Here is a 20637-nt window from a genome sequence, read left to right on the forward strand (position 1 = left end):
GCTTGGTCTTGGCATAGCAGTTAATAGGCACTTGGGGAAGTTTTGTTGATTGGCTCAAAGCACGATCAAGAGATAGTGTGTATGGAAATGCTTTGTAAACTTCTATGTTAGGCACCCATAGAGGTTGTTATGTTATCTTCTTTCAGGGTTTCTCCCCCTTTTCCACCTGTGCCTCCCCAGACCTTGCCCCGTGCCCAGCTGCGGACACCATCAACCCATCAAGTGAGTATTTACTGAATCCCTAGTATGAACCCAGCCCTTGAGTGCTGTGGGGAATATAGAGGCATAGGAGACATGGTTTGGGCCCTCAAGAATCTTTTGGGGCAACCAGACATACGCACAGGAGAATCAAGATAAAACATACAAGTAGGTACTCAGTTGGGTGGCATAGATGTAGAAGGTGAGAGGGAGGGAGGTCAGTGAGAGCTAGAGCTATCTGGGGACCATCTGTGAGGAGGGGCAGGGGAGAGCTCAGAGGAACCAAATAGCATGAGCAAAGGGGCTTGCTAGTGCCCTTCCTTTCTGAAGTGGTCAATGGTTGTTACTTGTTGGTATTAATCCTGGGTGGGTGGGGGTAGTGGGATACAGGGAAAGTGCCCTGGGGCAAGGAGACCCAAACTCTAGTCCTGGGCTTACCACTTTCTAGCTGTGTAACCCTGAGGAAGTCCTTAACTAATGCAAGCCTTTGTTTCCTCATCAGTGTCATGGGGCCATAACATTTTTCTCACAGGTTTGTGGCAAACACTGAAATAACATATGTGAAATGCTTTTTAAAACACTTTACAATTTTTTTCCATTGGATCTATTCTCCTATAGGGTCTTGTGTGTGTGTGTGTGTGTGTGTGTGTGTGGCACTTTGAGCTTAGGATAGAGTTCTTTTGGGAGAACAAAGGTTTTACTTCCACAAACATTTTCTTAGTATCTACTTTGCGCTGCTGAGGATTGAGGTGAAAAAGTTCAGTCTACATCCTCAAGAAACTCAGGGTCTACTAGGAAAGAGAGATGAATAAAGTGAATAAAGAGATGTTCAGTGCATAATGAATGTGGGTGGATACAATGAAGAAGGGACCCAGTGGGGGGAGGGGGAGGGGGGAGGGGGAGGGGGAGAGAGGGAGGGAGAGAGAGAGTGTTGGGGGTTGGGGGGAGTCAACTCCCACTGCTTCCAATCAGCGTAGATAGGAGGGTAGGTTTGTCAAACCTCTCCCCAGCCTGAGATGGTGTTAGCCCGTCTCCTCCCCAGTCCTCGGGAATGGGGTGGAGAGTGGCATAGAAGCCCCCTCCCCGCCCCCGGGCCAACCTGCCTCCCGCTAGCCGGCCGGGCGCCTTACCGAGTCAGACCGCTGGGAGGCTGGGGGAGCCGGGTTGGGCGAGGAGGCGAGCGAGATGGGGGAGCTCTTATTTTGACAGGGGCCTCTCCGGGCTCTGGTATGAAGGCAGAAGGAGGCAGCCAGAGAGCCCCGATGCTTATTCAGGCTGGGGAGCGGAGCCGAGTGGAGGGGCGAGCGAGGCTCCGGCAGCGCAGGGGAGCCCGGGGAGGCGGCGGCGAACGGCGGAGCCAGTGGCCGGACATGCCCCGGACTCGGGGCCGCTGCACCACCGCCGCTGCCCGGAGCCAGCCGGCCGGACGCCCGCACGCCTGGGTCCCCCGGCGCCGCGCCGCCCGGGGACTGCGACCCGGACCCTCGGCGTCCGACCAACAATAAGCGCCCAGACAGCCCCCTCCCAGCCCCGCGCCCGCCGTCCCCGCGGGCCTCGGGAAAAGTGAAAGAAGGAGACGAAGGAAGGAAGGAAGGAAGGAAGGGAGGAGGAGCAGGAGCCGGAGCCGCGAGGTTCGGGGCTGAGACCCCAGCCCTGAGCCCCGGGCCGGGCGGGTGTGCGCGCTCTCCCGCCGCTGCCCGGCGCCCAAGACCATGCTCCGCGGTTGGAAAGCAGGAACCCAGGCGCCCAGCGACCCCCGGATACCCACTCCCGGGCCGGGCTGGTATTGAGATCAAGGCGTCCAGGATCAAAAGATCACCACCTGCCCGCCCTCCTCCGCACCTCCAACTGGCGAGCAGGAGGACCCCAATCCACCCACCGACCCTGACCTGGTCATGGCGTCCAACTCCGGCCTGGCGTGAGGACCCCTGACCCGCGCGAGGTGAGGGGAGGGCTGGGGCCGAGGGCGAAAGTCATGCCAGGCCAGCAGAGGCGCGAGGAGGGAGGAGATCCAGTTCGAATTGGGGAGGGGGAACACAGTCTGATTGTCTCTGGCCCTCTGGCACGCACCCCCAGGCTGTTTAAGGGGTCGGGGACGCCCCCAGGATTAGTGGAGGCCACTTTCGGGCCCCCAATCAGGTTGGCAGCCCCAGCGCACAGAGGGGAGGGCTTAGGGGCAGCCAGGGGACCCTGCCACCCTAGCACAGAGAACAAGGCCGGCCTTGGGCCAGCTGGAGCAGCAACTCTGCCCTGGGGGCTTCTGGGAGATGTAGTCCCCCTCGCAGGCTCACCAACCCCTTGGGTCTCAGCACCCCAGCACTCCTCTCCTGGCTTATAGGAGCTTCCATAAGGAGGTGCGTGGGGATTGGAGATTGCTGGGGGTCACCCTCTGCCCCCAAGCACTGCCTAGGAGCAGCGGGGGCTGTGACTGGAGGAGTCTCCCCTGCCAAGGATTCTTGGTGGTGTGGGCTTGGCCCGGGGGTGGGGGTGGGGGTGAGGGTGGGGGGGCAGTCACACAGTTCCTTGGAGGTGTCTCTGCCTTGCTAAGAGGAGACAGCCCCTGCCTTGGTCTGGGGGAGCTCTTGGGGGAGGAATGTGGGGAAGAGAGGGGAGGCTTGGGGCTTCTTGCTTGGCTGGAGTATGTCCTGTCCCAGGGCTGCTGGAATTTGGTTTCAGGGGACACCAAGGTCTACTCTCCCCTTCTCCCTCTTGGGAGCTGAGGAGAGTGTCCCTTACAGTCTGGGAGTCTGGAGGGTGTCCCTCTGGAGCAGTGAAGCCAGGATTGGCTTCTGTCTGTCTGTCCAGCTTCCTTCCTTCCGGGTTTTTCTGACACCCCCTCCTCCCTCCTCCTTCTGTCTGTCTGCTGCTTGGGGTGTGGGTCTGTGTCTGTGTCTGGGGGCCTCTGCTGCAGGGAGGAAAAGTGTTGCTCTGGGAGAGGTGAGCTGGGCATGTGACTGAGCCCCGGGAAAGGGGCTTGGAGGCCCCCTTGATCTTTGGCCTTGGTTTCCTGTTTTACCTAGGAAAGCTGTCTTCGCACAGTATCTGCTATAACCCTACTGATGCCTCTGGGCAGCTCTCTGAATGAGACCCGCAGGGTGGGTGGGCTTCCACTCCCCTTGCTCTCCCCCCTCCTCAGCCTCTCCAAGGAGCAGCTACTTTTTCTGGGCTGGGGCTGCCTGGCTTGTCTGCTGCCCCCCAGCACTAGCTTGGCTGCCTTCTCTGGGTCAGGACCAAGATTTCATGGCCCCAGGGGAAGAGCATGTTCAGGCCCTGTCTTTCTGGTATCAGCTCTGAGGCGCCTGCTGATAGGAGCTTCAGGACAGGATGAGAATGGGAGAGAAAGGAAGGTAAGGGGCGGGGTGGGGGGTGGGGGGGGGTCTGGTATCAGGACGGAAGGCGCTGCCCTCCCTCAGCTAATCAGGCTCCTTGGCCTTGGAGAACCAGGCCTGGAAGCTCAGCCTTCTGGCCACTTGCCTCTGGAGATTCTCTGCTTACCAGTGTTGCTTCTGACTGGGGTGGGGCAGGGGTTAATGCTGGAAAGGGTGCTCCTGAAGGGGAGAATACCTATATAACCTTGGATCCAGAGTGACCCTTGTGCTCAGGGTAGCAGGGGCCTCACGCTAGAGATGGTTTCTGGAGGTCCATATGGAGGCTCAGAGTGAGTCTCTAATTACTGAGGTTGAGGGTCCAGGTGGGAAGAGATTACAGAGTCCTGGAGAAGGATTAGTGTTGGTGGTCCACAATCGATCACAACAGTGGTAATGTGCGACCTAGTGAACTTGCTTATTGAGTCTGTGTTGGACACCCATGATTCCCTTTGGATAGTGTCTGCCTCCCAACTTCTGGGTATTTGAGTTAAGCAGGAGCCCTGGGCCGCAGACTCAACTTCCATGAAGAGGCAGGGCAATAGCCTTCTGGGCAGAGGCCTAGTGGGTGGCAGTGTCGACTCAGCAAGGGCTGGAATGCCTGGCACCTGCTTTAGATTAAAGGAGATGCCTGCAAAGGGGGCTGCCTGCCTGCAGGGGGAGGGGCTGGGATGGAGCTGCGTGGAGCCCAGGAGTGGGGTGGAAGGAAAGGAGCAGGGTTGCAGGCAGCAGCAGCTCTGGCAGGAGTGGAGGGAGCCAGCAGTCACCCAGCTCAGCAGCCCCTCCTCCAGGGTGTCCAAGACAGAAGCTGGGGGCCGCCACACTGCTTCTGGCGCCACCGGCTGAAGTTCCATCCCAGCGCCCTGGGGGGGCAGCTGCGGGGAGCCAGGGTGTCTGAGTGTCCAGTCTGCCCAGGACTGGAGGAGGCCTGCAAGGAGGTAGGGGGCACTTCGGGGTTCTTTTTGGCCTGACGCCATGTTTACTCTTCTGGGGGCTCCTTGGTTGCTGGTAGTGAGGCACTCCAAGAGCCTGGGCACCCAGGGGTGATGGGGAAACGGCATCCTTTCCCTGTGCCAGGAGCCCTGGGCACTGCTTGGTTGCTGACCTCGGGGGAGGGGGCAGAGGGGATGGCACCGTGGGAAAGTGGGCAGCCGTGGGAGCCAAGCGGGTACAGGCTGGGTGCCGCGGGCAGGGAGCCTCTGCCAGGCCTGCTCTCCCTGGGGTGGGGCTCGCTGTTCCAGGGACTGGCTCAACCTGTTGAGTGCCTGGCTGATCTAGCTTGGCATCTGTGCCCCTGCCTGCCAGCCCCACCAGCTGCCCACCCGTAGCCACACTGTGGGGGCTGCCCCCAGGGATCTGGGACGAGGAGGCTCTGACTGGCCAAGGGGCCAGGATGGAGCTGGTAGAGGCTCCTCCAGGGGCGCTAAGTTTCCCCAGGTCCCACTCTCTAACTACCAGAGCTGCAGCTGGAGCCAGTTGGAGGGCCAGGTAGCCAGAGGCTAGGAGCTGAGGGGCAAGGTGAGGAAAGCTGCAGCACTAGAGGTGCTGCATGTCACTTGGATGGGCCTCCCTGAAGGCAGCCTGGAGTTAAGGCCTGGCATTTCCTCTGCTGGGTGCCAGGGCCAGGCCTCCAGAGCCCCACCCCCAGCCTGGCCTGACCTCCCCTCCCTGGGAGAGAGCTGCCGACTTTCCCTGGAGGTTGGGGGAGGGGCAGTAAGGGCATCCTGGTGCCCTGGGAGGAGAGGGGTGACTTCCTGGATGTGGGCGTCTGTTGTAGTGCCTCGGCCTCCCGAAGAGCCCCCCTCCCTGGGAACCCAGGTAGGACGCTCTGGCTTCCCAGGGAGATGTCCCCCACCCTGCCCTGAGTGTGGGTGGTCCTGGGTCCCCTGGAAGGTCCCTGACCCCCTGCAGGCCCTTGCTGTCCTCCCACACCCTCTGACCCGCCCCCCCCCACCCCCCGCCCCGTAGCTTTAGGCCTGCCTTGGGGCTCTGCTAGCTGGTGGGGAAGGGGAGCCAGCTGCCACTCTGTAGGGGGGAAGGGGCCACCACCACCCACCCACGGGTCAGGGAAGGGCCCAGGTGGGTTCCTTCGCCTTCTTTCTTCTCTAGTCAGTGGCTAAAGTGGAGGCCTCTCCTTCTCTGCCTCCTTTCCACCCCAAGCCCTCCCTACTTGGCCCTGGGCCACCTGCCCCTCCTAACCTTGGTGTCTGGCCTAGTCCCCATCCTCAGGGGCTGGGATACCCTCTGTCCAAGTCCCTCTTCCAATGGGCTGGTGGCCCTGCGCTAGCCTGTCTTCCCCCTCCCCTTCACTCTCCACCCCCCAGCCTCAACTGAGAATGGCCCTGAATCCAGCATTTCCAGCATTTCGAAACCAGGATTGTTTTGAAATCCCTGAGTACTTCTCCACCCCCCGTTCTGACTCCCCTCCTCCCCGCTAGCCCAGAATTTAGTCCTCTAATCTGACTTCATGCTGTGCATTGCCTGGGTGTGGGTGTGTGTGTGTGTGTGTGTGAGTTTGTGTGCTAGCACATGGCCACGTGCATACTACTCTGTGTTGTATGTGTGTGTGCTCGTGTATCCCAGTGTGGGTCTACCTTCTGTCTGTCAGTAGTTCTGTGTGACTGGCTGATGTCATTTGTGTTTCCCGAGCTCTCTTTGGCCTTCTCTGAGTATGGGAGCCTCTATGGGTCTTAAGGAGTCATTTTTGGGGAGTTTGGGTTATTTTAAAGAGGTATCCTGGATGTGTGTCTTTGGGGGTTGTGTCTGTTTCTCTCTCAGATACACGTCTGGGAGTATCTGAGGAGTATGCGTGCTCGGGATTGTGTCTCTGATGCATGTGCGTGTGTGCGTACGTGCGCACACTCAGTGCGCTCCGCTTCTGTTGCCGCCTCTATCCTCCCTCAGAACACGTCTGGGGTGCGTAGCCACAGGTCTCCCCATAGCTCCCTGGGACATGGAGTCCTCTGTCCTTTGATAGGGAGGTTTCTTGGAGCGAAGCCAAGGCTTCTGGCCATTCTGTGGTCCTTGGAGAGAAAGTGTGCAGTGGGGAGACTTTGGGATAAACTGTCCCCAAGGCTGGGCTCTCTTCCTCTGCCCTTCACGGACACCCGGCACCTTAAGGGATCCCAGTACTCCCCGTCCCTCCTCTTCTTGTCCTGGTGACATCGTGGGGGCTGTCACAGGGCGGCCCAGTGCTCTCCACAAAGGGCTGGGGAAAGGGAGTTAACCCTCCACCCTTGGGGTCACTTGCTTCATTGGGGACAAGAAACAGTCAGCCACATCAGACCTGGGAGCTTGGTGGCTAAAGTTCAGAAAAGTTGACTTTGCTAGCTAGGGGCAGACAGCAAAACAAGACAAGACACTCATATTTCCAGCCTGAGCAGAAGACAGAGGGGCCTGGAACGCTGGGGCGGGGGGTGGGGGTGGTGATGTGCCACCCCAGAAATATGAAGCGTTGGATGTGAGGCCAGCTGCCATTGTAGCCTTGACCCTGGGAAGTCCTTCTTGATGTCTGACCTTAATCGTGTTTTACAGGAGGGGGGTGGGGATTGCTAAGGGGAGCTTTCTTTCTTTCTTTTTTTGCCAAAGCAAGAGTTGTGTTAGTAGAGTTATGTCTGCATGGGATGCGGGCCCTTGGAACCCCTGATGCCTCGCTATGACTCAGTTTCCCATCCTGGGATCTCAGGCTATAATTGAATACTTTCCTCTAGAAGCACTTGTAGCAAATCAGTGAAGAAGAGGGCTGGGGCAGGGGCTGTTTGTTGGAGTCAAGGGCCTATGGAGACAGCAGCACAAGGTGGGCAGAGAGAAAAGTTGTCTGTTTATAACCCCCCTTCCCATGGCCTCTGGTCCCAGGACTCAGTGGGAGGAAGGGAGGGGTAGAGGCACAGGTTGGTACAGTGCTCAGTGACCCAGCAGGGGGAGGGCCTTGGCAAGGAATTTTCAGTTTGTTTCTCAATCTCTGTCTCTGAGACACGCACACACACGTCACTGCAGACACCTTCAGGAGATGAGCCCAGAAAAGTCACCCAGGTGGTGGCAGGGCGGGGCAGTACCAGATGGGGCCGTGTGGTACCATGTTCTGGCAGACACCCCGTGCTTGCCCCCTAGAACTGGAAGTTGGGCTCAGCGGGAGGTCCCTTCCCCAACTCCCCTGTCGTGTGCCTGGGAGCACCACAGGCTGGAGAGGGTTAAGTCTGGTTGGCAGGGACACCCCCCCACCCAGTGCAGTGAGAGAGAGGGAGGGGTGGTTAGCAGCTTGCTCTAGTTGGCGTCTCTCCCAGAATTCTTCGGAAAAGAACTCCCCTTTGACCCCCAGTACAAACTGAGCCCAGCCACCAGCCTCCCTCCCGCCTGCCTGTGGGAGCTTCACCCAGCCCCCTCCTACTGAACTGCTAAGCCTGATTCTCTCACCCTAGGCCCTCCCAGCCAAGCCCGGTCCCCAGGGGCATCTTCAGGGGACAAGAGAGACCACACAGGGACATAGGACCCACACCGTTCTTCTCCTTGACACAGGATAACCCCGGGGTGGCTGGTGCTGGAAGCTGGGGTCCTCAGGCCTCCCCATCCATCCCTCCACCCGGGTCCTCAGGCCAGGCCGTGGGAGTCCTCCCCCCTCTCCCTGGGGGCTGAGCTCTGAGGGAGCTCTAAGGCATCTCTAGCGCCTTCTCCTTTCCTGCTTGCAGGGGAGGGAGGGGGAGCTGTGCGGTGGGGCCGCTGGGTCAGGCCTGGCTCCCGGCCAATCCACAGGAGTCGTGGAGGGGGGTGGTGTCCAAGTAGCTCAGGGACTTCCTGGAGCTGCAGGCCCGTCTGTGTGTACATGCTCAGTGGCGTGCGTGCTGGGGGTGGGGCTGGGGCTCTGGGAGGAGCAGGGGTAGAGATTGCTGGCCTGGGGCTTCTAGCTGTGACCCTCTCTCCACAGGGAGCCCCAGCCCAGATCACACCCTTGAGCCTGAGCCCGACACGCATTATCCTGAGGTGAGAGGTCTGTGTGCTTATGTGTGTCCTCACGGCCTCCTCGCTCAGCTCTGTCTGCCTCTGCCGTTGCCTCCTGCTTGGCTTTTTGTCTCAGGCGCCCTCCTCCTGGCTCTCTGCCCCCACTTCTCCTTTCATTCTCCTCCCCCCGGAGGAGAGGGTGCTGACAGCCTACAACCTGGAACCCGGTAGGGGCCGGGGGCGGGGCCGGGGCAGGAAGGGTTAAAGCGCCACAGCCGCTGCTCCAGTGAAAGTCCCAGCCGGGGTGGGTGGTGGGGAGCCCCAGCCCGGTCACCCCTGGAGGGCAAGGTACGGTTTCCTTCCCGGTCATCCCAGGTTCTTGCTCCCCCTCGCCTGCTGGCTTTGGCCTCAGCTGGCTGAGTCAAAGCCAGGGTGGCTACCAGCCACAGTAATGTGGTTTCTGCCCTGGCCCCTAGACACACACACACACACACACACACACACACACACACACACACACAGAGGCACACACACGCTTTCTCCCTACTGCCACCCCCACCCCCTCCCTCCCTCCCTCCCTCCCCCCCTCCCCCCCTCCCTCCCTCCTCCCCTCCCCCCCCTCCTTCCTTACTTAGCAACAACTCCCTGAATTCACAACAAACATGCCTGTAGGCTCCTGGTCTGACTAGGGAAAGCTGGAGAAAGCGGAGGACTGCGAGGAGGCACTTCTCCTAGACTGTCCCCAGGAGGGAGGGGCTTTGAATCCCCCCACCCTCCCTGCTGGAGGCCACCACCCCTCAGGGACACAGAGGAAGTGGTCCTTCCAACTCAGGCAATGAAAAAAGTGGGGGGCAGTGCCAGGTGTGGCTGAGCAGGTGCAGGGGGTGGGGGGGGGGCAGGGCTGGGACTCCACCTGTCACTAGTGAGTCCCACTTGACCTTTGACCCCCCACCTGCGGAGACTCTTCCTGCCTCTGGGCCTCTCAGCAGGGGCCTGTGCTGTTGTCATGGTAACTTGCCTTGCTCCTTCCCCAGACTCTTAGGGACCAGGATGGGTGACGATGTAACAGATTGGGGGTGGATGGGGCTGGGGTGGCCCAAGAACTCTGCTCTCAGAGCCCCAGTGGGCCAGGCACCTGTGTTGAGGGGGTGGGGAGTGGTGGCCTCTCTTTGATCTCTTCCCTGGGCAGGAACTGTGGCCTCTAGCTAGGACCTGGTGCGCATCGGGGTTGGAGGGAGTATGGAATGAGGGGGTGAGGCACCATTCTTTCGTCATAGCACAGAGGGCTGCTACCAGGGTGAACATGTATTGTGAAATGGTTAATAGCCCAGTTGCTGGAGTGTCTGAGTTCAAATCCTGACTCTTCTAATTTTGGACTGTGTGCCTCCGGCAAATTACTCAACTTCCCTGGGCCTCGGTTTTCTTATCTGTAAAGTGGGGATAACAACAAAGTTCTACAAGAACTTTCTTGTAGAGTACTAAATTAGAGGATTAAATTAGATAATGCATGTGAAGCCTTCAGGACAGCTTGATGTTACAGAGTAAATGCTCAATAAATATTAGAGATCCTCCTCGTTATTATTAGTCATAGCTCTTCATAGGAACTCGTGGTCCTCCCGGGGGCTTTAGCAGGGGAAGAATTGATGGGGGTGAGGGGAGTGTGGACGGTGGGGAAGAGACAGCCTTTCCAACACTTCAGACTCCTAGATTCTAATACCCATCCAGACCCACCTTCTTGCTGCCTCAGTTTCCCCACTGAGGGGAAACTAACATCTTGGTTGCAAGTTTGCCAAATAGCCATGGGCCTGGAGAGGGGTCTGAGGACTTAGGGCCTGTCTCCCTCCCCATCTCCCAGCGCTTCTCAGAGCTGAGCCCTCCCTCCCCCATGCTATTAGCTCAGATCAGCTTCAACACCCCTCCCACCATCCCATCCCCTGATGCTCTGTTCCTTCACCAGGCTGAACAGCCATTAAGACACTCTGTTCTTAAATGGCTTAGATGGCTGCCTCCTCTCTTTCCTGGCCTAAGGGGTCAGGGACCTTCTTTGGGGAGAAAAGTAGCAGTGTGGAGCTGTGACATGGATGGCAGCTGTTAGGCCTGCCTTGGGGTCCAGGGTCCACTGGATTCCCTGTACCCTGCCTGGGCATTTTCCCTGAGCGTGGCAGGGCAGTGCCCAGGCCTGTGATATGTATAGAAGCCCAGATGGGCATGCCTGGCACCTGCTGCACACAGATGGGCAGAAGCCCATCCTGAAGCCCAGAGGAGGGTTGGGGTCATATCAGCATCCAGAGGACACCCCCAGAATCCTTTCCTCTGCGGCGTGGGTGAGTGTGGGCAGGGCTGGGAAAAGTTCTGTTTCAACCCTGTGTGCCCTGGGGCAGGCCAGGGGAGAATGCTGAGTGACTCTGGGTGAGCAAGGCTCCGAAAGGCCCTGGGATGAGAGTCGGATGATGGAGGGGCTAAGGCTTTGGAACTTCTGGGTGAGGAGCCCAGCGCTGGGCAGCAGGGATGGTGTGCCCACAAAGAGGGAAGCTCTGCAGATAAGTGGTTTGGTCTTCTGGGGAGTGAGTGTCCAACTCTCTGGAGAAAGTGGATTCAGATGTGGCAGAGTGCCTGGGATACCAGGGCTCTTGGGTACCTTCTCTGGCCTGGTACCAAGGGGGGTGGGCTGGAGGCCCTGGGTCTACTCACCACCTCCTTCTTGAAACAGAGGGAACACCTCCCTTCCATGGGCCTGGGAGTGAGGGCTCAGTGTTGGCCTGGGCCATGCCTCACTGCTGGGCTGGCCATGCCGCTTTTGCCCAGCCCCTGGGGCCTGTTCGTTGGGCAGGCTGGGGCTATTTTTGGGATCGGGCTGGGGCTCTGGGGCTGGTTTCAGATGTTCCAATGTGAACAGGAGAAAATGGGAACAGATGGCTGGAGGGTTCCAATCAGCAGGTCCTGCTGGGAGCAGGTTATTTTTAGGGGCTTGTTAACCCTTTGGGGGCTGTGGAGCCACCCTGAGAGGGACAGCCCTCTCTAGTTGAGAAGAGCACAGGTCTTCTCTCTGGACCTCTACTTTCAGAACTGCTTGTCCCAGTTGCTCTTCTTTCCCTCTCAGACCCTCCACTCTTTAAAGAGGCCCATGGCAAGAAAGTAGGCTCCAGCTTCCTCCCAGCCCAGACCCTGCACGGAGACTGCCAAGGAGTAGGACGGGGAGAGGGGTGGCTGGTGGAGGGGACGGGACATGGGCCACTGTTGAAAGGAAACTCCCCTTTGCTTTTCTCCTGGGGTTTTGAGACAGCCCTGAGGCTAAGAGAGTGGATAACTGCTCTCTGGGTTCATGCTCTGGGTTTGAGTGTATGTCAATAAACCCAGTGATGCCCAGGGGAGTGCTAGCTGAGGGAGCTGGGCTCTGTGAGGACAGAAAAAGCCAAGGTTTTGTCCTTGATACCACTGAGATGACGCCCATGGGCCCCGATCCCTTGGATACTCAAGAGCAAATATCTTGAGAGTGCCCATCTTTACCAAATGCCCAAGGATTTGGGTACCATGTAGGGTGTAAAGAAGAGGACATCATGGCCAGAGGTGGTTTGTTGAGGGCCGAGTATGTCACAGGCATTCTGCTGGATGGTTTCACTATTAGTATCTCACTCGATATATTGATCCTCATTTTGCAGATGAGGAAACTGAGGCTCAGAGGGCTGAAGGGATGGACAAGGTCCCGTCGCTCAGAAGGGGTGGGATGTGATTGGCATCTTTGTCGGCCTGACTGCAAACCCGGTTCTCATTCCACTGCATCACTCACACTGCCTGCCAGTGTCCGAGCCACAGAGGCCCAGGCTGACGGGACTGGGCCTCCTCAGGGAGCAGGTCTATGGAATGAGTGTAGGAACGGAGACCTGGGGTCAGGGGACCCTGCCTGTCACTGCTCTCACAATCCCTTAAGCCCTTCTTGCCTGAGGGTGCCAGGACTGACACCAGAAACCCCATTTGGCCTTCCTGTCTTCCCTGCGGGAGGATCACAGGCATACATCCTGTCTCATCAGCCCCCACCCCCACCCGTCCTGGCCCACATGCCCCTGCTTCCTGTAGGGTCACAGCAGTCTGGATGTCAACGTGGGCAGAGCTCGAGGGCCCTCCAGCTGCTGCTGGTGCCAAGAGTTTGGGCCAGGCCAGCGAGGTGAGGGCTGGGAGGATGCCTCTGACGCTGGCAGTACCTGGGGGAGAGAGCAGAGCGGGCAGGCGGGCTCTGGGTGAGGTCCCGCGCCCCATGGTGCACTGCCTGTGCCAGCAGTCTGCCCGCACTCGCTACTCCCACAATGGCCCCATTGTTCCCAGCCGCCAGGCAGTCAGGCAGTTTGGAGGAGGTTCCTGGGCCACCCCTAATCCCCCCCCCAAAAAAAGGGCCAGATTAACCCCTTGGAGGATAGAGGCCAGGTGAGGGCCCACAGGGAGCTACCCTGCCCATTCCTCCCTTCTGGGAATCCGGGCTTGGGACTCCACCTCCCAACACGTGTACCCAGCGACAGGGCATCTCTGGAGATCGGGGTTTCCCACAGGGTGGGGAGTAGCACCTAGACCCTCTCCCACCCCCAGGGTGGTGTAGGTGCCAGGGGGCAGGAAGTGCCAGTGGGGTGGCAGGCGGAGACCAGATATATTTGGGCCGGTGGGGCTAATTCCAGCCACCGCTGCCTGCCCTACTGGCTCCTGAGCTCCTTTCCTTCCTGTGAAACTAGAGCTGGGTTGGGCCTAGCTCAGGATTTCGGTGGATTTAAAGAGGCAGCACCACCCCTGCCAGCCTGGCTTCCTCTCCCCTCGCGAGGTAGGGTTTGGGGCAGAGAGAGGACTGGAGAACTGCTTGCTCCTCCCTTGCCCCAGGCTAACCCCTGGCCCTTGCCCCTGCTGGGGTACCAGGCTTTTGGCACTCCCTTCTCCCAGAGCTTTGGGCGGGTGGGGTGGGCGGGGGTGGGCTGTGGTTTCCTGTGTTGGCTGTTTGTGCCTGGCCCAGAGTGCCCGCTGCCTGCCTGGGCTTCCTGCCCTGTCTTGTTTCCTTGTGCCCCCTCCCCCTCCCCCCGGGGGAGGCAGCAGCCAGAGATTGAGCAGTAGCCTTTGGGGGCACCCTACTGCCAGGCCGTGACTGCTTCCCGAGGCCTGGCCACTTGGGCACTGGCGACGGGAGCCAAGTGAGGTGACCTCCGGCTTGTCTAGGCAATGCCACTTAGTCCGGTAGTTTCCAGAAGGGCAGAATCCCCTCCAGAAGCACCCTGTTCAAAGACCCCAGACTGGAAGGTCTGGGGCCAGGAGTTTCCATGTCCCAGCAGGGTTAGGGTTGCCTTGACATCACCCTGGGGCTGCAGGTGGGGTGGGGCTGGAAACTCCCAGACAAAATGGTTGATTTGCATGGTCTCCTTTGGCAGGAGGTGGGCGGAAGTGGGGAGAGCTGCTAGGAACTAGGGTGACGGGAAGGCCCCCCAAGCCTGGAAGTCCCCATACAGAGGGTCCCAGAGCAATACCTTGGTTCTTGAGCAGATTTCCTGCTGGGCTCTGAATCCTTGACCTCCCCACCCGGCTGAGTCACCACCTCAGGAAGCGGAAGTGACCTGGGTGGTAGAGGAGAGCTTCTAGGGACCAAGGAGTCCTGACACCCAGGAGAAAGGGGACTCGGGACCTTGCTGTCTTGAGGGCTGCCTCTCCCCGAGTCAGTGGCTGAGGATCCCACCACTAATACTCCCAGCAGGTTCCTGTTCTTTCAGCTACCACAGGGTCCTAGCAGCCCATTTCCTCTCTAGAGGTGTCTGCTCACTGCGTGTGGAAGCATGGACCCTCCAAGCGTGTTCTCACTGCCTCTTTGGGATGGTTCTGAGCTGGGCAATAAGACTGGTGGGCTGGCTGGTGAACCAAGGAGAGGCTCCCAAGGTGGGGGCAGCTGGAAATAGGCAGGTTGCCCTGTCGAAGCCTTCCTGGTCTCCCTCCCCCAGCTGAAGTCAGGTGCACTTTAACCCTTAGGTCACTTCCCACCACCCCCCCACCACCCCCCGCACCCCACGTTGCACCAGGAGGGCAAGATCTCAGGCAGGCTTTGTCTCAGCAGCCTCCTGGGCTCCATTCTCATAAGGTCTGCTCCTGGCCTCTTCACTCAGGTGACTGGCACCTGCTCCCTGTTTGTGAGCACATGTCACTGCTCCCCACCCTACCCCCTAAGAGGCAGCCACAGCGCTGTGTTCCCAGAGCTCCATCCCTTTCCTTTCACCTATCTCAGGGGCTCCTGGCCTGGTGCTGGGAAGCCCCTTCACTCTGTTTGTTTAAAAACTGCACCCACCAGGAATCAGCTTTCCTGCCTCCCATCCCCAAGGTTTTCCAGGTCTCTTCCGGGGACTGTCAGTGCTAGAGGAGGACGGGGGTCTCTGGGATCTGGGGCAGACCCCTGAGGGGCAAAGGGGGGAGGTGTGAGATGGGAAACTCCTGACTCATCTGTACTTGACTCAGCTCGTCCTGCCGCTGGGTGGGAGCGAGGGGGTGGAGTCCTAGAGGGGAGGGCAACTCCAAGATTCTTCTGGAGAGGAGGCTCAGCCTGACTGGGTACCCTGGAGAGGACTAATTTTCTAACAGCCCCTTCCCAAATTATTAGATGTCCCAATATTTGAAGCTGTATACAGAGGAAAGTGGGTGGCCTTTGCCCTGCCCCAACCCCGGGGGGCTGGGTCCAGTGACCTGCGGCGTGTGGGAAGCCCATCTGTCGGGTGCAGGCTCAGATGAGCTGTCATGACTTGAGGGGAGGACACTGCAGTGGAGGGGAAGCACCAGGGGAATGGGGTCTTGGTGCTGCCATGTAATGGTCATGTGACCCAGGGGCCTGTCACTTCCTTTTCCCAGATCTCAGTTTCCTCACTGTGAAATGGGGATAACAATGCTGTCGTGGCAGGTGGTTGGTAGTTTTGAGGATCAGCAAGGTGGTGAAGGTGGAAGCCTGAGACCCATGTCAGCCCCATAGGCCTGCCCCTAAGCCCAGGTGCCCTCCAGCTCTCCCCGCCTCAGTCCCCCCAACCCCCCGCACCCGTCCCGCGTGATGCAGGAGATGGGGGCTGGCAGCAGGCTGCTTCCCAGCCAGGCCCTGGACTTTGGAATCTTCCCCTGAGGAGCCTCCCTCCCTAGAGACAGAGCTGGAGCGGGGGAAGGCCAATGTGCCCTGGGGTCAAGTTAGGGTTAGCCTCCCACAGGGTCACTGGTGTGGCGCCCCCCCCAACACCACCCAGGTCCCAGCCCAGCCTCCGGCAGCTCGGCAGGGAATGTGGGCCGCTGTGTGGCTGGGCCTGTCACCGGGACGAAGCTTCTGGCCCAAGACTCCTCCTCTCCCCCCACCCCTTTCTGGGATCTGCGGGGGGAGTGCGGGGACAGGGCTGAGGGCGGTCGGGTGAGGCTTCTGTGTTTGTGTAAGTCTGTTTGTTGGTGTATCTATGGCCCCGTGTGTGTGTTTCTTTGTGACTACCGGGCTCAACTTTCTATGGCTCCCTTGTGGCCGGGCCTCAGTCTTTTCATCTGTTCAATGAGTCGACGCGCTCCCTCTCTGCCCTCTGGCCGCCTCTGGAAACATGCCCCAGGCTGCTTCTGTGCTCCTGCTTTGGCCAGCGCCTCCCTCGCCCTCCCGCACACCTCCGCGGGCCGGCGTGAGCGCGCCTCTAGTTTCCTGGGCTCCGTGCGTGTCTTTGTCTCCCCGTCCACGTGTGAGCTGCGAGTGTGTGTGAGTCAGAGTTTGGGTGCTGGTGGGTCCCAGGGCCCCTGCCTGGCGGCGCCTAGCGCTGGACCGAACCTCGGCCCCGCCGTGGCGCGCGCCAGGCCCCTCGCCGCACTTGGCCGTGGGTCTGTCCGGGCGGCGCGTGCGGGGCCGGGAGAGGCACGCTGCAGTCCTGCCCGTCGCCCGCTCCCCGGCTCGCTGGCTCGCTGGCTCTCTCGCTCGCTCGCTCGCTCGGCCTCTCCGCTCTGGCTCTGCCGAAGGGGGCGGGGTGGGGTGCTGGGGCGGGGGGAGGGGAGGCTCCTGCATTCTTGCGGTCGGGGAGGAATCTGAGCCAGCGTTACTGGTCTCCAGAAGAGCCCAGCTGCAGCCCCGGGGCCCCGCCAGGCCTCTCGCTGCCCGCCCGGGCCTGCTGGGATGGGCACGGGCTAGGCCTCGAGCTGGGGGCGGGGCACCGCCCCTACCCGCGGCCCCCTTCCCGCCTGGGCGCCTAGGGGCAGGGCTCAGCGCTGGGGGCGGGGCGCCAGGGGGTCCCCCGCCCCCCGGGTGAGGGGCGTGCCTGGGGGCGGGAGTCCCCCCGGGGGCCTGACAGACCTCGCGGCCGCCCCAAGCGGGCACTTTTGCAACCCATCCTTTTAGTGAATTATGCCCCTGCGGCCCGGGGGGCCTTGCTAGAGACTGCAAGCTCCCTGAGGGTAAGGTGCGGGAGGAATGGGGATAGGACCGGCCACTAGGATCCAGGCCCCCGACTAGTAATCCTTCCTTGCCAGTCACACCCTACCCTATCCAGTTCCCTAGTCCCAGGGCTGTTGGGTCCTCCCGTCTCCCCTCCCCTTCTCACACCCCCTCCCCAAGTCACAAGTTTTCTCTTTGGGGCTTGTTGCTGCAGTCCCTGCTCCAGTACCGAGTACCTGGCTGGGCCCTGGGCACGCACAGGGGCCGTAGCCCCACTGTGTGTGGGAACCATGAGGATCCTGGCTAACAAGACAAGGTGTGTGGGTGTCGCGGAGGGCGGGATATGTGTGTGGAGTGAGGGGAAGGGAAGGGCCCAGTGGTGATGGGACTGAACTGTGCAGGCTTGGAGAGCGAGCCCCCCTGAGTACCTGGCTTCCAGGCCACCGGCGGGCTAAAGGGAGGTCAGAATGGGAAGGCCTGCCCCGAGGCAGGAGCCCACAGCTTTAGTGCCTGGGCCCAGGGGACAGAGGGGAATGGCAACCAGCTAAGCCTGCTGTTCTAGTCCCTTCCAGCCCTTTCCTCTTAAAAACGGTTTGAGCAGACCCCTGCCCACCCCACTGTCGGGTCCGATGGCGCCCTCTGGCCTCAGTCTAGCTGGGGGTGGGAGCTGGAGGGAGTGGCGGTGCCTGCCTCCCTCCCCTTCTCCAGGAGAAGCCGGCAGACAGGGCCAGGCGGCAGCAGCAGGACAGCAGAGCTGAAATAAATCTGAGCTGGTGTGGAATGAGGGGGGATAAATATCCTCTCCCGTGATGTGATCTTTCCAGCGGCTATTAATAGGTCTCCGGGGAGGGGGAGGCGGTGGGGGGAGCGGGCTGGAGCTTAAAGGGCCCGCAGCCTAGGCTGCAGGAATCCTTGGCTTCAGTCTGCTTTGCACACCAGTCCCCTCCCCTTTTTTTTTCCTGCTCCTGCCTGCCGGCCAGGCATACTAGTAGACCCTCTTGAGGCATTCCCCTCCTGCTCTGGGGAGCTGTCTGGACCAGTGGGTACCGCTCTCTGGTGTGCTTTTCCCCACTTCCCTAGGGGAATGGGGCTGGGGCATGAGCAGTGACCCTCAGGTCCTGTGCCCCTTCCATGCTGGTGTTGGGACACATGGCAGTTGAGGTTTGGGGACCTTGGAAGGAGTCTGAAGACAGCAAACCCTTGAAGAGAGGATGCTTAAGTGTTGGCCAGGTGCTAGTGGAGGGGGGTTGCCATGGAGGCTTGCAGTCTGTTGGATTCTGGGGCTGGGGGTGGGTTGGCTTCTGCCAATGTGAGGCCCTGGTTTTCGTTTGAATTGTGGGGATTGGAGGGCGGAGGGGGTTGCCCCATCTTCACTGCCCAAGGTGGAGCGGGGCGTCAGCCCTTCTCTGAGGAGACATGGAGGGGGGTAGGGGATAGCTGGTGGTCTTAAGATGCCACTCAGCCCCCACCTCCCCTACCACTAGGTGAGGCAGGATGGGGCGATTAAAATCCAGGCATGCTACACCCCTAGCAAGATTAACTTTTCATGTCTCTTCCACCTTCTCCAGGTTACCCCACCCTAGGAGGAGAGAAGCTCCAGGGAGCCCGCCGCTGTCCCCCCGCGGCCACTGCCCCCCTGCCCCAGCCAAGCCAATGCACCCAGAAAATAAGTTGACCAATCATGGCAAGACAGGGAATGGCGGGGCCCAATCCCAGCACCAGAATGTGAACCAAGGACCCACCTGCAACCTGGGCTCGAAGGGCGTGGGGGCGGGGAACCATGGGGCCAAGGCCAACCAGATCTCACCTAGCAACTCAAGTCTGAAGAACCCCCAAGCAGGGGTGCCCCCTTTCAGCTCGCTCAAGGGCAAAGTGAAGAGGGAGCGGAGCGTGTCTGTGGACTCCGGAGAGCAGCGAGAGGCTGGGACACCGTCCCTGGATTCGGAGGCCAAAGGTATCCCATTTCCTGATCCCCAAGACCCCAGCATCTTCCACAGCCCTAGACTCACACTTGCTGGGAGACCATCTTTCTAGCCCCCTTGCCTAATCCTCAACGCCCACTCCTCTCCAGCATTTATGCCAGGGGCACCTTTCTCTTACCCCCATTATACCCACCCATCTGGTCATTCTCTCAGGATTGGGTGCCACCCATGGAGGGGCCACACAGAGTGATGGGGCCTCTGGTCTGTCGGTCTCATGCCTCTCCTGCTTTCCCACCAGAGCCCCCAGAGCGGGAGAGGGAGGTGCTCTGGGGTGAGGAGCAGACCCTCACACCTCTCAGGAGCCTCCTGGTATCCTGGCTGGTGGGAGCTATGGTGTAGGCACTGGGGCCTGGAAGAGTAGCAGCAGTTTCCCCCTCCCCCCCCAGCCCTAATTAGAACCAGTTGTGGTTGGGGATTATGCTGGGCTTGGTGCTGGGTGGGGGAGGGGAGGCAGGCAGCAGGGCTGTAGAGAGAAATCAGAAACAAATGGTGTTGTGGTGGGGGCCAAGGGCTGGCAAAGTGCCCACCATGGCCGGGGCAGTGCCCCCTGGGGTGGGGCATCTGGGAGACGGGGCTTGGGAAGGATCCCGGCTGTGGGAGGACAGGGCCTCTGGGTACTCACTCTGACCCCTGCCTGCCTGGGCAGAAGTGGCACCCCGGAGTAAGCGGCGTTGTGTGCTGGAGCGGAAGCAGCCATACAGTGGGGACGAATGGTGCTCAGGACCGGACAGCGAGGAGGATGACAAGCCCATTGGGGCCACCCACAGTGAGTGCCCATCATTGCCAGGATGCTGTGGCCCATGGTGCCCCCAGAGGATAGCCGCCCTGAGGGAACCTCCCTCTCCTCACCTAGGGCTTTAGAAGGCGCAGCCTGGGAAGAGGGAGCAAAGGGTCAGGAGCCCAGGCTCCTCCTCTCCCATCTCACATCTCTGACTCTGTCCCTCCCTGCACTGTGACAGCTCAGTTGCCGCCTTCCAGGTGCTCAGTGGCCCCCTCTGCCTAGGGACCAGGGTGGGGTAGGTTGAACCTCAGGTGGCCTCTCCCGGCCACATCTACACCTCCTCCCATGAATTCCTGGCCTATGCTGCCACCTACTGGTTATAAGAGGGAGGGCGGTGAGGGTCCAGCATCACTGGGAGCTGGACAGCCGGCTCTGCTGTGCAAAGCTGTGCTAAGCCTGGGTGTGAGCTGACATTGCCTGTGTCTCTGGTGCCCTTCCCTACCCTCTAATTGACTCCTGGCAAGTGCCCGGAGTGCATCACCAGGACGAGGAGTGGGTGTGGGTGGACGCCCACCCCTCTCATTCTTGCATTGATCAGCATTTATTTGGGCCTGGCACTAGTGATGGGGGAGAAACGGACATACTCCTGCCCTTGGGAAGCCCATATACATTGATTTGATGCTTTCCCTCCAAGCTTACCTCTGCGTGTGGGGAGAAACAACTTAATGCATAAGAAACTAACCAGAGAATGTTAAATTGTGAACTTGTCGAAAGCCAGACTGTAGAAAGAAGGAAGAAAAAAATATGCTGGACACTTTGCTACTTTGTTTTATTTAATCCTTATAATAGCCTTGTGAGGTAGGTGTTATTAAGATGCAGAGGAGGAAACAGACTCAGCAGATGTTTGTGGAAAGAGCAGATCATGTCCGTGGAGGTGGTGTATGGGATCAAATACTGAAGCCTCTGCAGCTGGCTGGCACTTTAAAGGTCATCTGGTCCCAGCCACCCCCCCACCCCCACCCCAGGGGACTCATTGGTGGTCCACAAGCC

At 59.8% G+C, this 20637-nt stretch overlaps 1 protein-coding gene across 3 annotated transcripts in view; it reads left to right on the top strand.

Annotated features, from left to right (window-relative positions):
* The first annotated feature begins 1326 nt into the window (after positions 1-1326).
* BCL9L (BCL9 like) overlaps positions 1327-20637 on the top strand; it is a 28788-nt gene continuing 9477 nt past the window's right edge. Inside the window, exons 1-5 of one of the 3 annotated variants that reach the window (XM_061203443.1) lie at positions 1327-2140; positions 8485-8540; positions 17099-17200; positions 18453-18838; positions 19513-19632. In XM_061203443.1, coding sequence (XP_061059426.1) covers positions 17175-17200; positions 18453-18838; positions 19513-19632 — 532 coding nt within the window. In that variant the 5' untranslated portion in view covers positions 1327-2140; positions 8485-8540; positions 17099-17174. The remainder of the gene's footprint in view (positions 2141-8484; positions 8541-17098; positions 17201-18452; positions 18839-19512; positions 19633-20637) is intronic. The other 2 variants (XM_061203445.1, XM_061203446.1) reach the window with 2 other exon arrangements.

This window comes from Eubalaena glacialis, chromosome 10, assembly GCF_028564815.1.
Source record: "Eubalaena glacialis isolate mEubGla1 chromosome 10, mEubGla1.1.hap2.+ XY, whole genome shotgun sequence".
NCBI classification, from domain to species: Eukaryota; Metazoa; Chordata; class Mammalia; order Artiodactyla; family Balaenidae; genus Eubalaena; species Eubalaena glacialis.